The sequence below is a fragment of the Drosophila guanche genome, unplaced genomic scaffold (genome assembly GCF_900245975.1).
Source record: "Drosophila guanche unplaced genomic scaffold, DGUA_6, whole genome shotgun sequence".
Taxonomy (NCBI): Eukaryota; Metazoa; Arthropoda; class Insecta; order Diptera; family Drosophilidae; genus Drosophila; species Drosophila guanche.
The window spans coordinates 17589677-17612682 of NW_022995743.1; the positions used below are offsets into that span (position 1 = coordinate 17589677).

Sequence of the window (23006 nt, forward strand, 5' to 3'; positions counted from 1 at the left end):
TGAACGGGGAAATAAGTTTACAACACCACATGAAATAAAAACGAGCGAACCAGTCGCGAAAATGGAGCAGTCAGGGCTGGCCGTGGAGTGGCGCCGGTGTGTGTGGGGAGGGGAGTGTGTGCTGCGCGCTAGCGTCGAGCGGAAACGGAACTAACAAAGCACAAAACGAAACAAAAATTCCCCAAAAAAATAGGCGAAACTCAACTGCTAAAGTAAGAAAAATACAGAGAACAAAAAACGGCAAACGAATAAAAAAAAACGAACAGAAGCGAAGCGAACGGAAAAGCAAAATTGCCAAACTAAAACTTTGCTGCAGTCACGACAGAAAAGGCAAAAAAAGAAAATGCTGCACGAACCGTGGGGTCTTGATGGGTGTGGGATAAGGGGAGGGTATAAATAGAGTAGCACACACACACACACAATACCTAGGCGATGGCTGGGAAAACTTTGGTTCTTTTGGCCTGTAACAAGCGTGGCAAAGCACAAAACAATTTACGAAAATTTGTACAATTTCTAAACTTAAATAAACACTACGAATAGTTTTATTTTTATTATTACTGCCACCATTTTTCTTTATCCCCCATACCCCCCACACACAAGTACAAACACATACCACCCATCACAAAAACACGCGGACACACGAAGGGTTCGAGAAAATGGGGTCTTAAATATTTTGTGGCATTCTTATGGACGCCTTAAAGCAACTTCCTGCTATGCGGGCTGTCGTCAACTATTTCTCTGCTTTGCAATTATAGATTTTAATTAAAGCTAAATGAGCAGCTCAAGGCTCGGCATGCCCCAGACGCAGGATGGGGGAATGTGTGTGGCGGCGGTACGGTGCAGCGTGTCTCAAGTTCAACAAACTGTCCTCGCAGACACGCAATGGCATGGAATAATTCAAATGTGGCCAATGCACTTTTTAGTGGTAAATTAACAAGCGCAAAACTTGAGACCAAGCCCGAGCAAGCGGCGTGGCGACGAGTTTCAGAGCGATGGCGCGCAACGGGCTCAAATTGAAAAACTTTTTCAACTTGCAAGTTTCGTTCTCCTTTAAATGTTGCTAACAAGTTTCCAGCAAGGATTCATTGCACCCCGCTGGCAAACAAACAAGTTTGCAGCACACACAATGCGATTGGGAGAGCGAACCGGCAAGCGGCTTAAACGCCTCATCCTCCGACCCTCGTCCCCTGTTCCCTGTTTCGTACGCGTAATTTGTGTCAGTTTCAAAAAGAGATTCATTTGTCTGTGGAAAGTTGAAAAGCAGTATGAATATGGAATCAATAGAGGAAACCAATAAATAAATAGAAAACCTGAAGATATGTACATAGGTACATGCACAGTGGTATCTACTCGTACATATGTACTACATACATACATATGTGCAATGTTTTAGCTGGGACTTAGAAGCGATAGTGTTATATCTATCAGATGAGCGCTTGGGATTAGATTTGATCATTATTTTAGCTGTTCGGAGCAGCAGCAAATATATAATTGTTAAGATCAGCTCGACTTGTTTATATTTATACTCTCTTTATAATCTCTTATATTAATATGCTATTGTCGCGCTCATCGCTCCCTCACAGCACTCGTCTCACAGTGCTTAAATTGCTTCGCCCTTTTCTGCGGACCAGTCAAAAATATTGTCGATCGCCGCTCATCTCCGAGCAGTCCAATTATTTTCTATGTCCAATGCGAACCCGTTATTTTAATCGAGCTCTAAATTAATGTGAAGTTTAACGCACCGAATCGTAGTTCACGGCCACGCCCCCTATCAATTGTATAAATTCGTAAAATAATAAACAAATATATCAAAAACTAAAACGGAGAATAATTGTCGTAAATGTGGAGTCAGAGTTGCCGAAAAAGCTCGGCAGCTTCCAACAATAGCCTTTGCTTATGCTTGCTTTTTGCGTGCTTTAAAGTGCATGCAAATTCTGATGCATGCGCGAACAATTGGTCCATTATTAGAGTCGTTGATAGGACTCCTATGGCTGTAAATAAAAATTGCGAAAATTAAAGCCATTCAAGTGCAGCGTAGCGGAAACGGAAATGTACGCAAAACAATTACCCGAACACAAGAGATGCAAAATGGCCACGCACGAACACAGACACAGCTACAGCCACGCATATACCCGTGCGTACGTATGAGTGGATACAAGTGCATTCAGTGTAACTACAATGTCGGCACTTCAAGGGGAAAATTTATATAATGCGCATTTTTATGCAGGCACTCAAGTGCAATTGCAATCAAAATGCGCTACGCGACGTTTCCATTTGAATTCGTGGGCGTGTGCGTGGATACGGGCGGGAACAATAAGCTGATCATCCACATCCAGCAGCCCACAACGCTGGCCACAGAATGGACATTGTTACGGCTTGCTGTCCCATTTATGGCATTCGTAATGCTATTTGACATAACTTTCCTGCTCTGCAAGGGAAAATGGCAAATGGATTCGGACGAGAGACCTCCCTCAAATAATTATCTAATTTCGCCACAGGCCAATGTAATTACGATAATTACAAATGCTAATTAAAAGGCCAACCAATGCGGGGAGCACCAAATTGATTTTGGCTCAGCCAACTTTTGAGAGCTGCAGTTAGTGGCCAAAACTTTTGTACCGAAAACTGTGTGGCCGCCGCTGGAAATTAAACGGAAGTGAATTTAGTTGGTTATCCCCCGCAGCGTTGAGCAAGCAACACCCGCCGAGACAGAATTCCCTGGTTTGATAGCAGTCCATCATATCAATCATACGCAGTGTGATGCAACTTTTGGTCTCTTCTGCTGTCAGTAAATGGCTAACTCCGCAAATAAACATTTTAATAATTTACTATCCATCGCAATTACTGTCAGCAATAATACACGGTCCTTTCACATACTTATTTATGCATGTTCCTGTGTGTCTCTCTTCTCTCTCTTTCTCTCTGAATGTTTACCATTTTGGCATGCCGTTACATTTCCGACAGCATGGCCAAACGACTGCAATAACAATATGGCCAGGCTCAGCGCCCCATCGGAGTGCATTATGCAACTAAGGCATAGCCAGGCAGGACCAGGAGCCAGAGCGAGAGCGAGAGCGAGAGCTAAAGCCAAAGCCAACGGACGAGCAGGGCGAGAGCAAGAGCAAAAGCAAGAGCCAGAGCCAGAGCAGAAGTCAGAGTCAGATGACATGCTAAACAAAAGCTACAAAATGAAGTATGAGGTCAGACCAGAGGGAAACAAAGCACGAAAGAAAAGCACATGATTGTCGCTTGAAACTTGAGCCACAGCAACTAACCTCATGACATCAGCTTTTTGGTTTTCAACTTATTACAATTTCCATATAACCTCTAAAGCGCCAGAGGAAAGAAAGAAATATCCAGAAAGAGGTGGTGGAGGAGGGGAAACAGAAGGACGACTGTTGGACTACGAGAGTGTGTGCAAAATGCAAACAAATGCGCATATGCAGTGCGAGTGGAATGAAAGGAGAGCACAGCAACATAAAGAGAATGAGGAAGAGGATGGAGAGGGGGAAGGGGAAGGGGAAGAAGAAGAGAGTGGGCAGAAAGAGGCAAAGGCATGGCAAATGCCATGTCCTTCAGCGCTTGCCCTCGCCCAGGCACTAGGCAAAAGCAAAGGCAACAGCAAAGGCAAAACTGCTGTGGGGGTCTTTAAGTTTTATGGCACCATTGTGTCAAGATAATAATATGTACGTCTATGTGTGCAAGCTGTGTCCGTGTGTCTGTGAGCGTGTGTACGTGACTGCATTTAAGTGCATAGTTGTGTTGAGCAGCACTCACACATTGAGAATTCAGATACATAAACAAGCATTCCTCTGGCATGACATTTACTCTGCGAATTACTCTAAACTGCTGCATTTGTGATACTCGTACTCATACTCTTACGACACGGCACGAGAGTGCGAAAGAAGCAAAGTACCAGCAAATATCATGCTATATAATCGTACAGTATATGTACATACGAACGCTCAGGGCCACACCATTAGATCCACAACCCCAAAATACCCCCAAGGATCCCACCCATAAGCCGGGCAGTATAATCAATTTAAATGAATTGTACACGAGTGTGTCATAAATTTGGGCCGCATGACATTTGCTAATGTTTGTCCATGAGAGCGCCGTTAATTAAATACCATCGCACACTTGGCAAGCGTGGCGAGCGGAAAATGCGGAAAATCAGGAAATCGCAGAGCAGAGCCCCGAAAGCCGCATAGTTTTGTAATTAAAATGAGCGAACGCTTTGGCAATTTTGCGGGCGAATTTCAATTTTAATTTATGTGCACAACGCTTCTCAGACTCGGATTCATTGACGCTGTTTGCTCGACAAGTTTAACACAGACCCGATCATAAAACGACGAAAATTTAAGAGCTACTCCATATTCAGCTCCTGCTCCGATATAAACAAAGAAATAAATATAAAAAACTTGAGAAATAAAAAAAACCGAAATAGAAGAGCGAAGAAAGAGCGACTCAGCAGATAAAAATGAGAAGGGACGTGAAAGACGCTTCTTACGCGTCATAACTTTTATACCCGGCACTCAGTACTACATCTGCACTTTAGCGGTGTTTTTCACATTCGGGGCGGGGTGGGTTTAGCCACTGCAAATAAATTTCTTCATGGCTATATTAATGATCCAATCGGATCCCAATTTGGTAATCTGATAGATATGGTCAGTCCCAACGGAATGGCGTTTTTACTTTTCTTTTATCATTTTCGAAATTTTTTAAATACACTTGTAACAGTGTGAGCATACAGAAGTCTGGATGCAAAATTTGGTGGCTGTAGCTTTTGTAGTCTCTGAGATCCAGGCGCTCAACAAGACGGACGGACAGACAGACATGGCTCAATCGACTCGGCTATTTATGCTGATCAAGAATATATATACTTTATGAGGTCGGAAACGCTTCCTTCTGTGCGTTACATACATTCAGTTTGTGCACAAATACAATATACCCTATTTACTCTTCGAGTACCGGGTATAATTATGACATCGTACAAAAGTTTGACCAAGTTTCCAGTGCTCTTCGCTTTTTATGCGCCGAGCATAAAAATTTAAATAAACTCACTCACGCGTGCATGCAAATAAATACAAATTTAGGGAGTCCCAGACTCCACCCTCGAAGCTCTGCCGGAGCCATAGCCACACTCCTACTGAGTGGTGTCCAGCATTCAGGTCCAGCCCGGGCAATTGTTCAGCCATTCATTCGTTGGCCGCGGTGGGCGCTTTGCATAATCTCGGACAAGTTGCTCCCGCTCGCACTGACCTATAAATAATGTGGCAAATTTGGCAGAGCAATAAATAAATTTCATTCTATATGCAAATGAATTACAATCCCCGCAATCTATCTAGCCAGAGTTTTACCGAACAAATTAATATTTTAATTGGGGAGCGATATTGGTCCACATCTTTAAGATCTTAAATTTTCGTCTGGGAATCTAATACTTATGCACTTTGTTACCCTCTTTCTGCTTTCCAGATAATGGTCTGGGTGCTACCACAAAACTCTACAAAGGACTCTCAGAAAAAGTGCTGGTGCTCTCAAAGGACATTACATTAGAAACGATTCATCATCGCCCCTACCATTGTTGTTGCCAAAACAAAGCAAGAAAGCAACACGAAGCACGCACTACAGCAAATTGAATGTAATTTCAGAAAAAGCGAGTGTTAATTTTTTGCCGGCTACACAGTAGAAGACACTATAGATACACCCACTGCCACGGCTACAGCTACGGGTACAGATACAGATACTGAGGCAGCTAAACACAGACACAAATGTATGTAGCTTAATGTGCTAACGCGCTGTGACATGAAAAATGATGGAGAGCATGCAAGTTGTGCCTCCACGCAGCTCCTAGAGAAGAAAGGGAGAAAGAAACGAACAACAAGCTGCAAATTGGCGACGTGTTGCAAGTGGGGTAAGGACGTATTGTTGCACGCAGGACAACAGGCGGCATCAGACAACATACAACAGACAGCAGACAACAGACATCGCATTGACAGGAGACAACAAAAAAGGCAACGCTGCGCATTGGAAGAGCATCATTTATCAGAGGCATCTGAGGCAGCTGAGAGCAGTCAGCATCAGCCAGGCATATGTGCGCCGGAGATGCTGGCATTGTGCAGTAGCCGGAGCCGGAGCTGAAAGGATTCTGCGCGTTCATTCAAAAAGCCATTAACCCTAATAATCAGCCACAAGGACCAGCCGCACAACACTCGCCCGAACCGCCGCCTGTCGATGTGCCTGCCCCAACGTCTAAGATCTAGGCAGTAGGCAATAGGCAATACGCAAAGAAGAGTTTTCTGAACAGAACAGTGACTGGACAGGATCGGAACACTAGGGAAGCTGCCACTAATGTTGCCCCCACGGCTGCCGGTCCGTCTGCGGCGGCCCATCCATCTGATGGAACTGAGTATCCTTCTGCTCTGCGTGCCGACGCTGCTGCTGGCCACAACACTCGAGCCAGGTGAGTACTGGTATTCGTTTACTATTCTGTCCCTAGCCCGTTTATGCTCCTACCAAGAATTTAATTAGGGCTATTTCTTCGGCCATGAGCACTCGCCGGAGGGCCTGGCGAGAGGCTTAGTGAAGTGCTAAGTAAATTAAAACCAAATTTATTCGCTCTGCTCTACTGCCACTGCCGCGCTGGCCCATATAATATCCAGTTAGCCCAGTTGCTGCTTAAACTCAAAGTAAGCAGCAGTTTATTTTAATATTTACTAAAAGCCAACAAATCGTTACAAGCCCCATCCTCATCCGCATCCACCGAATCCTCCTCAGTGCTACAATTAAAGCCCCTTAACGCGGAATGAAAGTCGGCATGGAAACTTTGCCAATTTACGGATTTATTATGCTAGAAATTTTATTATCATCGGCTTGCCGCTTGCCATTTCCTGCGTGCTGCTGAGAGATGGCTTGGCCAGGCACCTGCGGCACAAAGTTTCGACCGAAATTTTTCATTAACAAGATGGGCGATGCAGAAAAAAGTGTAGGTTGAGTTTTTAAATGTTTGCAATTCATTTCGTAAATGGGATGCAGCAGAGCGTTGTCAGGTAACACAGGCCCCTTCGAACATTGCTGAAGAATGGGAGAGCAGAGTTAGGAGAGGGATGGGGAAGACAGGCAGCTTTAAGCAGCTTTCTGAATGCAGCTAAGCAATTTAAATCTTTTGGCAATTGCTCTGCAAACAATAATTAATTTTTCATTCGCATCGCCTCGCGATTTGACCTTTCGCTAATTTACTTTGAATGGGCGGTAACGCCTAAAAGCGCGCCACACCCAAAGTATTCGCCCTCTCTCTTCCTGTCTGTATGTGTTCGTTTGCGTCACGTATACGCATCGTTAGACCGTCTAAGTTATGGCCAACACGTAACATTCACAAATAATAAGGATAATGAAAAATACACAGGGGAGAGATTAGCGTTGAGGGCACCGCGACCCACCTTGTTGGCGGTCGGTTCGGTTGCTGTTCTTGTGTGTAGCTGCTGCCCTTGTGGCTTTGGTTTTGACCTGAAAGTGCCACGCAAAGTCGGTGCTGCCGCGATGTTTCCTGTTGTTGTTCCGGCGGTCGAACGCGTTACGCATAAATTATCCGCCTCCAACGAGGACACCTTATCGAAACGCGCGGCCCGCTCATTACGCAGCCTCCAGAGGGAGATTGAAGGTGGAAGCACGGCGCCTCGGTGGTTCGGAGGGGGAGAGTGGCTGTGAAAACAAACGTAGCTCGCGTGACAATGCAAAAATTGAAAATTTATTGCGACGCCTTGTGGCTTGAAAATCGTTGTCGAACAAAAAAGTTTCCCAAATTGACTTTTAAAGTGCGCACAAAGCTGAAAAGGAGGGGAGCTACGAGGGTATAAACTTTGAAGCTGGAATGACAATGCGCTTATACTCTTATTGTAGGAGCATCAGGTCACGGCTAAACATCCCGAATGACACGGAATAAGAATGGAAGTTTTCCTATAAGATTAATATTTCATAGTGGCATTGCAACCCAACAGGTTAAGGGACCCAAACCAGCTACATAAAGGGCTTCCGCAGACATATGTAATACTGGGGCTTCTAGCGCAGCACGAGCTTCGCAAAATAATACCATAATTTTCACAGTCAATGCCAAAGGCGTACAAAGTCTGCTTAGCCCTTCTGGCTGACAGCCCGAAAAGGTCACATGCGCCTTCTTCCTTTCTGTCTGTGCCACATTTCCCTTACTCAAGGTCGCTGGGGCAGCACACGCGCACGCACTCGAGCATTTTCCAATCTTCCGTTCGCACTCCTTTTACCTTTGGCTCACTCGTTTCCATGCTGCTGCTGCTGCTGCTCCCGCTGTAGCTTCACAGTCAGCTATTTTACAAATTTGCTTAGCGGTTTTAAAATTGAGCTCATGGCGCATATGAGTCTGCGGAGTGCGAGGAGGTGTTATGCAAGACGATGCGATCTTTGGCTTGCGGTTTAAGGTTCAGGTTCAGGCTGTGCCATGCAGAGCCGGGCAGCTTAAAAAGTGCTAAGTACTTGTGGGCCAAGCGGGAAAAAGAGCGTCGACTTAAGCGGCTTTCGTTCTTAATACTCTCTCAAACACATGCATACACACACACACAGTGCCTGGCATTAAAATATTAGAAATACGCAGAACTAAAGACAAAGGCGGAGTCAACGACAGAGATGTATATGGAGATGGAGACAGCGACAGAGACAGATAAATAATAATTTGAAACATGACAAGTGCGCACAACTACAAAACCAACAAGGACAATAACCAGTGTGTCGTGACTTTGCGCCATACGGCTTAAACGGTCGAAGGGAGGGAGTGATAAAAGGATGGAGGAGAGGCAGTGTGGCAGTGTGGCAGTGGCACGGACGGGAGATTGACAAGAAATATTTATTATTAATAATAAACATGCGAGCATGCCAGCCGCACTTGCTGACTTCATTATTTATCGCATTTTAGTGATGGGTGGGCAGGGCCGGGCCGGGCCGGGCCAGGCGATATCGAATGAAAAATGCGATGAACGAAACGAAAACTTATGTATTGCCAGCTTTTTCTGCCACTTCCTCCGAGCCATCCGGTTTGCCCTGTGGGGGAAGCGAAGGTGTGAGAGGAGAGTGAAAGCAAGTGGGCTGGGCTTTGCTGGGCGGACTCTCTCGCTCTCTGTTGGCAGTGCCGCCGAGGACCTTTTTCTATCGCTTCTTGCGCAAGTTTTATTACTGTTGCCTACTTTCAGGCATAATATAATTCACACGCCTAAGCCGCAGGCAGCTGACATGCGCACGTAGGGCCACAGTCGGAATCGGATTGGGAGTGGGACTCGCTCAGAGCAAAGAGGATGCGTTTAAATACGCGGCTTTAGCCTTTTTATTAGCAGTGCGTGTTTTTTCACTATTATCGAGCTCCGCCCGCTCCACACGCCACGCTCTGCACCACAGCCACAGCCGTTGCCTCTGCCACTTGACCTTACGGTATAGCCATCCCACTGTGCGTTCTTTGGCTTTGTGTCTGAGTCTTAGTCTGAGCATTTACATTCCTCTTAACATTCGCAATATATTTCCACTTGGCTCTTGCCACATATCCAAAATGTATATGTGTACATATATTTATATCTTTGCATTTGTATGCATGGCAGGCCCACACACACACTCGCACCCAAACACATAAGATAAAGATATATGTATGTCCAAATACATATATACCAACAATTTATGTTGTCCTCTCTGACCGCCAAAGTTGACCTGACCCATCATAAAGCCGCCCCAAGTCTACTTGAGACAAGTGGAATCGCCTTTGTCTTCCTTGAAATATTTAATGCTATTAATAGTTTAAAGCTTCGTATGAAACGGCTGAAGCTGATACGATGCTCCCCGACACGTTCCCGAATATCATGAAAAACCTCATCCCATTTGGGGACAGTGGAACAAATTTAAAATCAATGCAGCGTGACCAGAACTTTGACGTCACTGCGGACTGCGGCCAAATAAATAACATCGGTGCTAACAAAGGACAATGCACACACAGATACGCACCAATTCAAGTACGCATACGCAAACACAAACACAAACCCAAGCACCACTGTGGCAGTGTGTCTGTGTGGCACTGCATACGCATGCCTAAAGTATGAACTATAAAAATTTACGAGGCAATAAAACTGTGAGCTCGCTTCGCTGTGTTTTATAGCCGCCAGCGAGCGTTGAGGAAGGTGGAGCCGTGTATTTTTCCCCAGCCTGCAAAAAACGACACTGCGCATTTTGTATTTCTTGGAACATTTCTTGTTCGAAATTTCGCAGAGCTCACATCGCATCCTTGGCTGCTGAAGTTTTCTGCATTACGTTTGCCTGATTGATTGAGTGAATTCCCCCTTTACAGCCGACTTGCCCCAACACCCACAGACACACTCCAATTGGCAGCAGCAGCGGATTAATAATAGATAGATAGTTCACCTTTCAGCGGCCATATTCCAGGGGCTTGAGCACGCAGCCGAAGCAGAGTAAAAGCAAAGTGTACTCAGCCGTAAATTAATCTTCAGCGGCTAGACGGACGGATGGTCATCTCCGGACTGTCCGACAGCGTTACCTAGCCAATCAAAGTTTCCTAATTAAAAAACACACTCAGAACTGAAAGTGTAGCCACTCTGACTAACATTAAAATTCGCTGCTTCCGAAAGGAAGCATCTTAATAGCGAACTAAGCAGCAAAACTTGCTCTGTTTCAACTGTTATAATACTCATCAATTTGCAGAAGTTGTGCTCTCCAAAATGTTTCCTTTTTCCATAAGTTGCAGAGACTCTTTGAAATGAAATGCTCCTGCCACAGTGAATTCACTTGGGCACAGCAGTCCGACTTAAACTGATTTTAATTACCAATTAAACAAATTTATATTTCAAACATTTTTCTAAGAAGTATAAGTATACATATATAAGTATCGTATGAGAGTGCTGCTTTCGGCGAAAGATTTTGCAATCCTTTTCAGATAGCAGATAAGTCAACCTGTATGGCGTGTCAGGCAAAATAAACACAAAGACAAATTAAAGAGCGAGTCTTTTGTCAAGTTTGAGTGTCTGCGTGCTCTGACGTACTTGTAGGGAGAAGGAGAACGGGAAATCGATAAACGCCATGTAGCGGCAATAATCATAAATAACACGCTGGGACCCCCGGTGTCAATCAAACGCTTTATTATTTCAACAGGCTTAGATTTTAGGTGAAATCTGAAATGAAGAATAGAAGATTGTGGCTGAGCTCGGGTCTGAGTTGGCTTTTTACTATTAAAAGGCCAGGCACATCCACTTGGCAGCTACTCCAGCCTTTCACTTTGGCTGATTGCATTGAAATCAAATCAATCGGATTTGTGGAACAGGACGAGAGTCCTGTCGGGGTACGGGAGGAACACTAAACACAATTTGCAATTGCACTTTCCACTCCCAACTCCACTCTCGAGTTGGTTTTGTCTTACGTCCTGGCTGCTCTTTCTTTGATTGCAGATCAGAAGTCAATACTCACAGATAACGACTGGAAGAAACTATGGATGCGCGGCGGTATAAATGCCGATTCCAAATTGGACAATAATCTCGACTCGAGCGACAGTCCAATGTTTGAGGATAGCGAGGTAAGTCCGACTGACGGACAGCCTTTGTCCCACAATCCCACAACCCCAAGTGCAATGAAGTGTTATTTGAATTGAAATTCGAATTGAATGGACTGCAAACACAGGTGCTACGTGCTGCAGGCAACCCAGCTCCATTACAGCAGCAAGGACAAAGCCAAGCAGGGTTCAGGAGTGTCCTCCGTCAAAATGTTAATTTTGCTGCACGAAAGTATGCAAGCAGAAGAGGAGACATTCTGACCATTGGATCGATGCCAGTCCAAGTCCAATAGCATCGGGATAACACTAATTACCAGCAGGCATGAGGATGGGCCCGATGTGGATCAGGATGAACCCGGCACTGCCAGTCACTGCAGGGCATTGCCCGGCAATAATTAATCTTTAGTGCTTATTTATAATTCATCTGCACTGGCTTCGAATCTAATTATAAAAATGGCAAGCCCACCGCAACCACAAGACAACCAGACACGGACACTGGCCCGGTCTCGGACCCCGTCCAGACCCAGACCCAGGCCCAGATCCAGATCAAGACAAAGCGGCCACTTCCGAATTCTCGGGCCCGACTCTGATGACGTAGGGCTGTCGTTGTCCTTGCTCTGGTTCTGGTTCTGGCTCTGGATCTGGCTCTGTTTTGCTGACTAATTGTTCGGCTTGGGGCGCGTTTCGTTTTTTATTCTCCCTTCGACGCCATAAAAAATGAACTTTTAACTTTTTGTCTTGTGTATTCTCTCTCTGTTTCTCCCCTTCTCACTTTCTCTCTTCTTCTGTGCTCACTCCAACACATCTCCAACAGCTGATGGCGCACAACACAACCGTCCAGCTGGGTGGCACCGCCTTTCTGGTCTGCAAGGTCTCCGGCGTGGATAGAGTGGGTGTAAATTGGGTTTGTTTTTGTCTCTTTAATTGTACCTCGTCGAACGACGACAACGACATGCCTTCATTGAGTTCTATGTGCACACAAAGCCCTGCTTCCTCCATTAACATCCTGCATCCTCCTCATCCCTCTAATCACTCCTCTGCATGCCATGCATACTCGTAGTTTGTGTAGCTATAGACAAGCGTTTTGTTTAGTGGCTGCAAAATTGAATCTCCATCTAGCCCAGCAGAATGCCAGAGATATGTACATAGGTACCAGTGGATAGATAGAGATCTGCTAGTAAGTACAGCTGCAGCTGCAGCTGCAGCAGCAGCTTTTCTATTTGCATTTTCCGCCCATTTTCCCATTGTCAGTCCCTCCCTTCCTCGTCCCCGTCATCGTCCTTCTTCCCACCTTCGTTGCCATTCACGTTTACGTTTTCGCTTTCGTTTCCCATTCTAATTATATGGCGCTTTCATTTTGTTTTTTTGAGTTTCCTCGACTGCTGCACGCAAAAGTCTAATTTGTTAAGCAGCCGAGCACGAACATCGGACCCACAAGAGCTTAATTTGTAGCTGAAAGCAAACGTTTGGCAGGATGACAATTTCGGTACACATTGTTTGACATTCTCCTGGGTTAACAGCCAATTAAGCGTCACAATGGACACGCAAGGGACGACGTATTGCAGTTGTTGGCAAAAATATCTAGTAATTAATTAGCCCACGGCTGTCCGCACTTTGTTCAGATCATCTGCGATTATGAATTGGCCATTAAATTGGGTATCTGCCATCGGATAGAAGATACCACCTAAAGCGGCTGTTGGTAGAAGAGAAAACTTTTTTGTCCCGGTCATGTTCATTTACATATTTTCATTCCAGTTTATGCATTTTCAGGTCAATGAATCTCCAATTAAATGACACGTACTCACACACTCGCATATTCCATTAGTTGTGTTTTTGTGTATGCATTAAGTTAGTGGTATTAAAAGTAGTTTTTCCCCCGGTAATCACATGTCGTATTTCATTTTAACACAAGCTGCCACCCAACGCAACACCCACAAAACGACTGCGTTGATTAGCTTTTTATAATCACATTCCTAGAGCACTCGCATGTTGACGCTAATTCCATAACAAGCCCCTTTTATGTTCCACACTGTCGGTGACTGTCGATAAATGTCGGTTATCGGACTGTAATGCTAAGTTATCAATTTGTTCGGATCGTTAATTGTGAGCCCGTGCGTGCCGCTCTCCTCAACAGAACCAAATTTCTTGGATACGTCGCCGGGACTGGCACATCCTCTCATCGGGGGCCCAGCTCTACACTAACGACGAGCGCTTTGCGATACTCCACACGCCCGGTTCCAACATGTGGACTCTGCAAATAAAGTTTGTACAGCGGCGGGATCACGGCATGTACGAGTGTCAGGTGAGTGGGCGTGGCAGGTATTGGGTGTGGGTGGCTCCATATTTTATGCATACGGCGCAGTTGAAAGTGAAATTTGCATACGCTCTCGTTTCCAGCTGTCTTTTATTCTTTCTGTCTGGTTATGTGTGCGTATACGCAATATTGAGGTTTTTGGGTTTTTGGGCTTTTTGGGCTTTTTGGTTGTCGCTGATTTCACGTCACGTCGATTTGTTCGCATGTGCATGATTTAATTGTAAAATGCAAATGAAGTTTTATATGCAAAAGTTCGATTTAAGGAAACTGCCCCAGGACATCTGGTCATCTGTCGTTGGCATTGGCTGTGGCTGTGGAATGCGCTGGCATGGGCTCTGCTGTGGGAATGGGGACTGGGGAATGGGAATGCGCATGAGGACATGGACATGTCCGCTTGTCCGCCCATCCGAAACCATGTGACTGGCAGGCCAGAGGCTGGCACGGAACAGTAAGGAACATAAGAGCAGAGCACTCGCAAGAGGAGGACGGGACCGACAGATAAACTGGACGACACTGACAAATTTTGGCCAGTGACTGCACCACAGTCGCAGCGAATGTGCTGCAGCGCGTGCGACTGAAACTGTTTCTGGCACTCGTCGAAGTAATGCACAAGTAAACCCCAAAGTCATGCGAATGCAAATATGGAAAGGGCGTGTTTGTAGCCAGGAAAAAAAAACGAAAGCAGCTTAGGAGAAGCAGTGAAAAGGGTGAGATGTGGGATCCAACGACAACTAACAGAAAAGCAACAAAGTTAGACACTACTGAAATGGACACTTGACAGTAACTCTGTTTGTGCAGCAGCACAAGTGCCACTCCTGCCTGGGCTGGGGCTGGGGTTCGGGCTTGGGCTTGGGCTCGGGCTGCTTTGACTAGATGGATATACATAGACGGAGGGTATAAGGGCTGGGGATGGGGAAGCAGTTTCGGAAACGTAGCTTCAATTTCAAAATTGTTTGCATGCAATTTCAATATGAGAAGCCGCATACCAGGGCCCGAGTCAGCGAGTCAGTCGGGGCAGCCAGCCAATGTCCTCTCCGGAGTGGAGTGAGACGAGAGCTGCATGCAAATATGCCGAAATGATTATTTTTCCCTCTCCATTGCTGCTGCAGAACTAGCAGTAGCAGTAGCAGTAGCAGAAGCAGAAGCAGCAGCAGAAGCAGATCCGGAGCTGCTGTAGCGATTGCTGCCTGCCGGATATTTTGGAGGAGCAGTTGGGACATGTAGGAAGCGACGGAGCACTTCCCCACTTATACAGAAAACGTTCGTTTTTGTTTCATTTCTGCGTGCCAAATTGAAATTGTTTGATTTGCATTTCAATGAGTGCAACATTTCTTGCACTCACAACGATTTCTCGACAGTGTGCGGGCTAGAAGCTGTTTCTCGATTCCTGCTTAGAGTTTACTGGGGCATTAAGACTGGAGTTGATTACGAATACCAATCGCACTCAATTGCCGCACTTGCTCTCTGCTTTCTTCATAAAACATACAGGTCTCGACACCGACTGGCATCATTTCGCACTTTGTGAATCTTCAAGTGGTTGTGCCGGAGGCCTTCATACTCGGCTCTGGCGAGCTGCATGTGGACATGGGCTCCACAATCAATTTGGTTTGCATTATTGAAAAGGTAAGACCCAGCCAGAACTAGACCATGAGACTGCAGAGTGGAAAATCCATCTGCATTTTCTCCGTGCTGTCGGACTGGAGCTCAACTTTTCTCTTTTCGCCTTTCTACCACAGAGCCCAACACCACCGCAGTACGTGTACTGGCAGAAGAACGATCGGCTCATCAACTACTACGATGCCAGGCGAGACATCTCCATAGAGACCACACCGGGGCCGAGGACCCAGAGCCGCCTGATCATTCGTGAGCCGCAAATCACCGACTCGGGCAACTACACCTGCTCTGCCAGCAACACGGAGCCGGCGAGCATATACGTCTTTGTCTCAAAAGGTACGGGTAGTAAATGCAAGAGACGCTGTCTGAATGGGAGTGGGGCCACAGTCTGGTGGCTATATTGAGTTTCCCCTTGATTTTAGCATTTAAATAGACATTGAGAGCATTTTGATAATGATGATAGGACGTGTAAATGAAAATATGCAAATTGCGCGATGCCTGCAGCTTATTAAAATTAAAATGCCAATCCCCGGGAATGGGACGATGCAAATGCACGAGCAGTGGCGCTTCTGCTACTGCTGCTCGTAATTGCAATTTCTCTCGCTACCGCTCTCGCTCGAACGAAACAAATTCTAATTCGGATTCAAATTTATTCCGGCTGTCACTTGCAGGCGACAATATGGCGGCCATCTCCAGGCGGAAGACTTCCTCGGCCGATCGCCTGGCGCACATATTTAGGTCGATGCTGGCGCCCTGTCTTCTGCTGAACACTGTAGTTGTGAGGTAAGTGCGGCTCAGTCAGCTGCCAAAGCAATTGCATCAAGTCGCTAACTGCATGCAAATTCTATATCTTTTATCTCTTGTTTCGCCCCCTCTCGCATCCTCAGACGCATCTTCCTGACCTAAGCACATGGCTGGGAAAGCTGGCCAGCTTTCCACGTGGAAACGTGCGAAGTGCTCGCACGATTACAAACAAAAATCCTATTTAAGCTATTTCAGTGTTAGACTTAAACTAAACGGCCACAGCGGGCGGTGCAAGATAAATAACTAAACGAAGAAACGAAAAACAAAACCAAAAGAAGTAAAAAGAAACCAAAGGTAGAATAATTGCTAAGCTAAGCTCGGTGCAAGCTTCAAAATCAAGTGTAAAAATCATGCAAACCCAATCACAGTCAAAGTACGTTACGTTTTTATGGGTATCGGTTCTCCTCTTACGGTACCGATACTCGTATGCGAGTATGCATTTACTCGTATGTATGCATGTGTGTATGTATGAGCATCCCGGAACGTTGAGATAAGCCTTAGTTTACATAGTTGGGAACACACTTCCCCCACCCCCGCCCCAATGATTGTGTACTGACCAGTATGTTGACGAATTTTGATATGTATTTGTATGTGAACAACAGTTATGAATAGGTTTTTGTTAACTTGTTCACCATTATACTCCCCTCCGTACTCCCTATTTACCATTGAATGAATCCGGATGCTGCGTTGTTTTTACTGGCACTCGTATGAAATAGTTGAACCGAAAATGGATACGAGTATTTTGCTATAAAATGTCTCAGTCGGAGTCAGTAGAATGCCTCATTCCGCATCACATCACATTACTCTCGTACGGAAACGAAATTTGCATAAGTAGCCAATTTCAGTCCATTAAATCAAGGTATACATACAGACAGGCATACAAACATGTATGGAGACATAAAACACAGACATTAAAACACTATTACAACTGTTACTAATTGCAAATTGAAAACTAAAAGTATAAAAGATGGCAAAGGGCACGTCCAGCCCATAGAAAAGGCCACAACAAAAATAAAAAATCGGAACGATTTCAGAGCCGAGAACAACAACATCAACCTATGATAATTAATTTTGTTATTAAGTTTGTAAATAAATTTCATTGCAAATGGCATGGCACCCACACATACGCACACACAAGGACACCCGAACAGAACAATTCAGAGGCAGAAAAAAGCGTAATTTAAATTGTGTACATAATCATTGAAACCGTACTCAAAAAAATGCAGGCTGCAACTGACTGAAAGTGGGAAAAATTTGAGTTTAGTCAGGCCCAAGGTATGCATTATGGGGGTTTAAGCTGTCAGAATAAAGCTGTAATTAATTGCAAGCACTCATTAAGGGTAGAGCGGAGGAGGGAGACACCTAGCTACATATAGATTAAAAAGCGTAGGATAATAAAACTTCATCAGTCAGCCAAATCCGGGAATTCCTTCAATTCATCTCGTTCGTATCTTCAAAAAGTGTCCATTTAATTTCCCACATTCTCCGGACACCCATCTTCACTCCTAACATCACCTAAACACCTCAATCGATCAAGCCAGGAAAGCAACAAACATCTACGTAATATATAAAGTATGTACAACCTCCCGACTGTTTCTTACACTCTGCCCTCTGTCGCAAGGGGCAGCAGTCTACAAACATATACGATATATCACAATGCGGCAGTTTCCCCGAAATGCAATCGGTGTGTTGTCAGATTTAACCAACCAACAAAGAAACAAACAAGAAAAAATAACTAACATTCGTTCAGTGTCAGTACGTAATTTACAACATAAAGCTGTTGAGAGATACTAATTGAAGTTTGAATAGATTCCTTAGTGTAAACCGAAACCAAAATCTTAGCGTAATCATTGAACCATAGTAAAAATATTGAAGATATTGAGAAATCCGAAAACTGATAGTTACATTCCCAGAGTCTCCTTGATGTGTTTGCATGTGTATGCGTATGCCCAGAGCCCGTTGAACAACTTCTACTCATTTTATTGGATTGAATTTAATCGAATTAAATTTAATTCAATCGGATTGTATGGAACATTTAGTTGTTTTCCACTGTTAAGCATTTTTCCACTGTAAATATTTTTTATTAAACCTTTATTGTGAATGGCTAATAGTGGCCAATCGATAATTATCGATTATAATTAATTAATTATAATAAATGAAACCCACATATGGCAAAAAACAAAAAATATTATAAATATTGTACTTTAGATAAGAAGCGGAAACATAGCGATGGATAATTAAATACAGAAACAATTTCAGAAGCGATTCAATTGTTTTCAATGTAAATGCTCGTGCGCATAAATGTAAAATTTCAACTTGCAACTATTTAATGAATATGAATTTAATAATAATAATACATATTAATAAAAGTAACCAAAACCAAAACGAACAAAAGATACATTGTGCTCGCACACACAGATACAAAGAATGAGAAACAACAGATAATACTGGATAGAAAAGGGGAAATATGATGGAAAACAAAACGAATCAAATGCATTCGAATAAATCAAGTGATTATCATGAGAAAATAAATGTAATTTAAATAATAACTAAGCTCCTCTGTTTTTTTGGTATCTCCGGCGGGGGGAGTTCTAAGGGCAACATATTTTGTTTTTGTTTTAGGTAAGTACCGGAATGGCAATTGGCAATTGGCAATTGCCAATCAGACCAGTCCGACGTCCACTAAACTTCTCGACAGATGCCAATTCGAGGAGCATTGTGAGGACGGCGCAGGTTGACACGCCATAATTGGTCTCCAATATCCACACAAACTGTAACAGTTGAATAAGAAAGGGCGCTACTTATTTGTGGAACTTAGTACTTTTTTGGAACGGCGCGCCAATTATTTTTCGACATTTTCCTTAAGCCTGGCAGTTTACTCTCTGTCATCATTTCATTCAGCAACGCCCTCGTCGCGGTTCATTTTGCCAGCAAAAATGTTGCACTTGGGCACACACACACAAATATGTACATACTTAAACACAACCACCTCCACACTCTTGAATGTTGGCCAAAATCAAATGCATTGAACGCTGGCGCTCTAGCCAAGAAGCAAACTTTTGTGGCCACCAAAGTTTTCGGCAAATCAAATGAACCCCGAGTAAATTTGCCATGCACAAGTGGCAGGTAGGGCCGGGTCTGAGGCAGGCCAGGCTAAAAAGGAAAACATTCAACTGAAAAAGTAACGGAGAAATTTCAACAAGAAATTATAGTGTACACACACCAACAGGGAGCCGGGTCCAACGAATCCTTCTTTCTTTTTCATGCAGCCAAACGGGCGGAATTGGCTGTTGACAGCCCAGAATCGAGTGTGTCGAAATACTTCGACGTTTGAGAGATTGAAAAGTTTGCCACTTTTTTCTTTCGATTTGCCGTTTTGATTAAAAAGTTTCGCACGAAACCATCCCGACAACTCAGGCCTTTCCACAGTGCTACCTAATTTCAACGCCCTCCTTCCAGTGCCTACCGAGTGCTAAGGTCGAGCAGATAGACATATTTAGGCAAACATGCAGAGTTGCACATGGGTACACATGGGAATACATACATACATTCGAGCGCACACACGGCCACAGCCCACACGGTGACAGCTGCTAAGCTAAGCTTTTGGCCGCCTGTTTGCTTAAAAGCTCAGTCCCGTGACATCAATTTATGGTAAAGCTGTAAAAATTGTAAATAATCGAATTTTCCAATGCATTAACTTTAATGGCATTAAAAAACCCCTGACTCTCTTTCCCGCCTCTGCCGCACAGCTGATGCTGCAACATACGCGACAACATTATTTCATAAATATTTTCCTTAACAGCCTCGACTTATACCTTTTTTGCATTCCCCCAATAGGAAGACAGTAAAAATCCTCAAACTTCTTATCAACGGGAACTGATTAAAATCTGATTGGTCAAACTAAATCATAAAGCAATGGGACTGAACTTAAATTTTAGACACATGAAGTGGATATACATAAAAAATCAGTCGCAGCAATGTATTTGCTGGTAATCAATTCTTAATCAGTAGAATTGAGGTGCAAATTACAGAGCAAGAATTTAAGTTTCTACTCAGTAAATGTAGTATGGAAAACGGATGCGTCTTCCAATTAAGGACGCATTTTTCATTACATCCGCTCAGTTGGGTAGGCATGCGCTGCAGTATTTGCTTCCCACGTTCCGCATTATCATTCATTAGGAGGTAAAGGTAATGGCAAAGCCAACGGGAAGCCACATCAATCACAGTTGAAAGGACGAATGTGCACACAATAAATTTGAAAATAACTTGCAATAACTGTAATCAAGTGTGTTGGGGCAGCACCCACCCACCCCCAACATGCGGGATAGCAACTTAAAAGAAAGGACGGGGAGAGGAGGGTAGTGGAGCAACAGCGAAACAGAACGCAAAACAATCATTCAAATTGCGCATACGCTCCGCGGTCACAGGTGCAATCCGACAAGCATTTGCAGGCTACCAGGCATTAACCTGTCATGTTTCCCGCTGATGCTAGAAATTATTGTGCATTTGTGTAGATCCGTGCCGCACGGGCGTAGTACTAGTCGTTGTAATTGATTGGAAAGCACTGGTACTTTGTTCTGCTCGGTTTGTTTCGGTTTGGTTCGATTCGGTGGAGCAAAGCTCAGCGCTCGCATACAAAATCTGCCCTTGGCCTGCCTTATACCCTCGCCCCGTCTATCTAAGCCCCCATCTGTATCTGTCTCCGACTTCTGCTACTGTTGATGCCCCTGCCCGGCGCCCCCTCCAGAGCAATTGTTTAAAAGCTTTTGCAATATTGCTGGCCACAATGTGGCAAAAGTTTTTCCAGCTGAAAAATGCGCGTATCTCGTGTTTAGCACTTCATATTTATTACCTGTCGAGTGCACTCAAATCACTTGCAGTTGTTGTTAGGTCATTGGAAACGGCACTGCGTTTGGCTGAGGTTGGGCCGTGCTCTCGGCGCCAGCGGTAGGGCAGCAGTTGGTCAGCAAAACTTTAGCCCTTCAGTGTTTTGATAAGCATAATTGATGATGCAACCGTGCAGAGCATTGAGAGGGTGAGAAAAACGCAGAACACAGAAGCACAGGCACAACATCAAGAGCTGGAGCAGAGGCAGAGGTGGAGGCACGAAAACGCCATAAAATAAAGCCACAAGCCATTTACGTTGCTGCCCATACCCAGTAACAGAAGAAATATTTTTTCACATATTTTATAGCACATTTGTGTATTGAGTGCAAGTGCTGAAAAAAGTTATCATCAATGGCTGCCGGGCGCGCTGCTAGGAGTGCATCATCACGTCCATGCTGTATTTCACCCTGCATACACACACACACACAGAAATACACACACGCACACTTGCCCTTGCCTCCCTTCACTGCCACTTGGGTGGACTTGCCCACTTGCCCACTTAGACGAAGGTCGAGCAAAAAGTGCAAGTATAAATTTAATTTTATGTTCTTGGCATAATTAAAAAAGTTACCCGCATACACTCGTCGTATGCAAACGGCTCTGAGTGGTATAATGTAAAAGCACTTTATTATTTTAGAGTACAGAAACAGAACGGGAACACAAGGGAGTGAGCGAGAGGGCAGTATAATTTGTTTGCTTAAAAAGCTACAAATTTAATATGAATAATTGTTTGTAAGGAAGAGATTAACAAGTTGATGATGGAGGTATGCAGATATGTACGGGTATAAACGAGTTATAGAGTAGAGAATAAGGATAGACACCCGATCCAAATAAACGTTGTCTACTTTGGGGGCACTCTGAGCTTATTCCAAACTAGCAAGGCCACAATCAACTGCCTCATCATACATTCATGAACAGAACCAAAAGATCCAAAGCCATATTAACTGACACCCATTACTCATTAAAGCTTAGCCCTTTATACAGAGATTCACAGATGTGAGTACGAGTATATGCATTTTTTTTAGGTAAGTCGAAATCATTAATTTTAATGAACAGGATATTGACTGCACTGGGATCAGGGTATACTCGTATATACTAAGCTAAAAGCCATACGTATGGTGTGCCCCAGCGGAAACGTACACAGACACACGCCAGAAATTGCGGCACGGACATGAATACGCACATCGGTACCTCGGCGGCAATGGCAACTAATGAGCGTCTCCTGGGTGCGGGTGCGACTCCGACATTTGCAGATTGCATGTCGCCAAGCGGAACTTAATTGACACGCCAGCCATCAATGTCAGATAGGAGGCATGGGCATTGGCATGACATTTTATATGACCTTGGCTTGGAATTTCAATAAGAACCCAGGGGTTGCATACTCACTTTATCAGCTCCGCACCTTGCACGTATGTAAGCTGTACATACGCTTCCGCCAGCGGCTGGCTGACCAATTTGGAGTCGTTGAACTGTCTGTCCACCAAGAGAGGGGGGTTTCTCTTAGGTCATTACATAAGCCCGGGCTGCCAGTTGGATATTCTTTAGTACCTACCCCCCGTGGCCATCACCCGTCCCGCACGTGCTTGTTATGCAAACAAGCTGCCATTATTCAGACGCTTGTCAGGAAGCCTTCGACATTCTGTACTTATAATTTGTTGCAAGGCAAATAAACAATGTCTAGAAGTGGCAGGGCGGCAGATGGGGGCAGGGGGTGGTGGATCAGACCTTTCTGAGCTGCATGCAAGTCGAATCCGAGAGAGGCCGGAGGGAGTCTAGTGTTTTGTGATGGCATCATGCATGTTTTCCATAACCCTATCCCATATT

The 23006-nt window shown here is 44.6% G+C and overlaps 1 protein-coding gene and 1 long non-coding RNA gene across 6 annotated transcripts in view; one reads left to right on the forward strand and one right to left on the reverse strand.

Moving 5' to 3' along the window:
• Positions 1–18177, forward strand: part of LOC117587291 (zwei Ig domain protein zig-8) — a 59404-nt gene extending 41227 nt beyond the window's left edge. The window contains exons 3-10 of one of the 5 annotated variants that reach the window (XM_034277882.1): positions 5476–6463; positions 11463–11587; positions 12378–12467; positions 13698–13865; positions 15366–15500; positions 15614–15827; positions 16163–16274; positions 16379–18177. In XM_034277882.1, the coding sequence (XP_034133773.1) occupies positions 6352–6463; positions 11463–11587; positions 12378–12467; positions 13698–13865; positions 15366–15500; positions 15614–15827; positions 16163–16274; positions 16379–16397 (975 nt within the window). In that variant the 5' untranslated portion in view covers positions 5476–6351 and the 3' untranslated portion in view covers positions 16398–18177. The remainder of the gene's footprint in view (positions 1–5475; positions 6464–11462; positions 11588–12377; positions 12468–13697; positions 13866–15365; positions 15501–15613; positions 15828–16162; positions 16275–16378) is intronic. The other 4 variants (XM_034277898.1, XM_034277918.1, XM_034277890.1 and 1 more) reach the window with 4 other exon arrangements.
• Positions 1634–22290, reverse strand: LOC117587309. Its single transcript, XR_004574052.1, has 3 exons — positions 22279–22290; positions 18979–18982; positions 1634–1888 (listed from the first exon to the last, which is right to left on the reverse strand). It is a non-coding gene; the product is annotated as an uncharacterized LOC117587309 (long non-coding RNA).
• Positions 22291–23006: the final 716 nt, after the last annotated feature.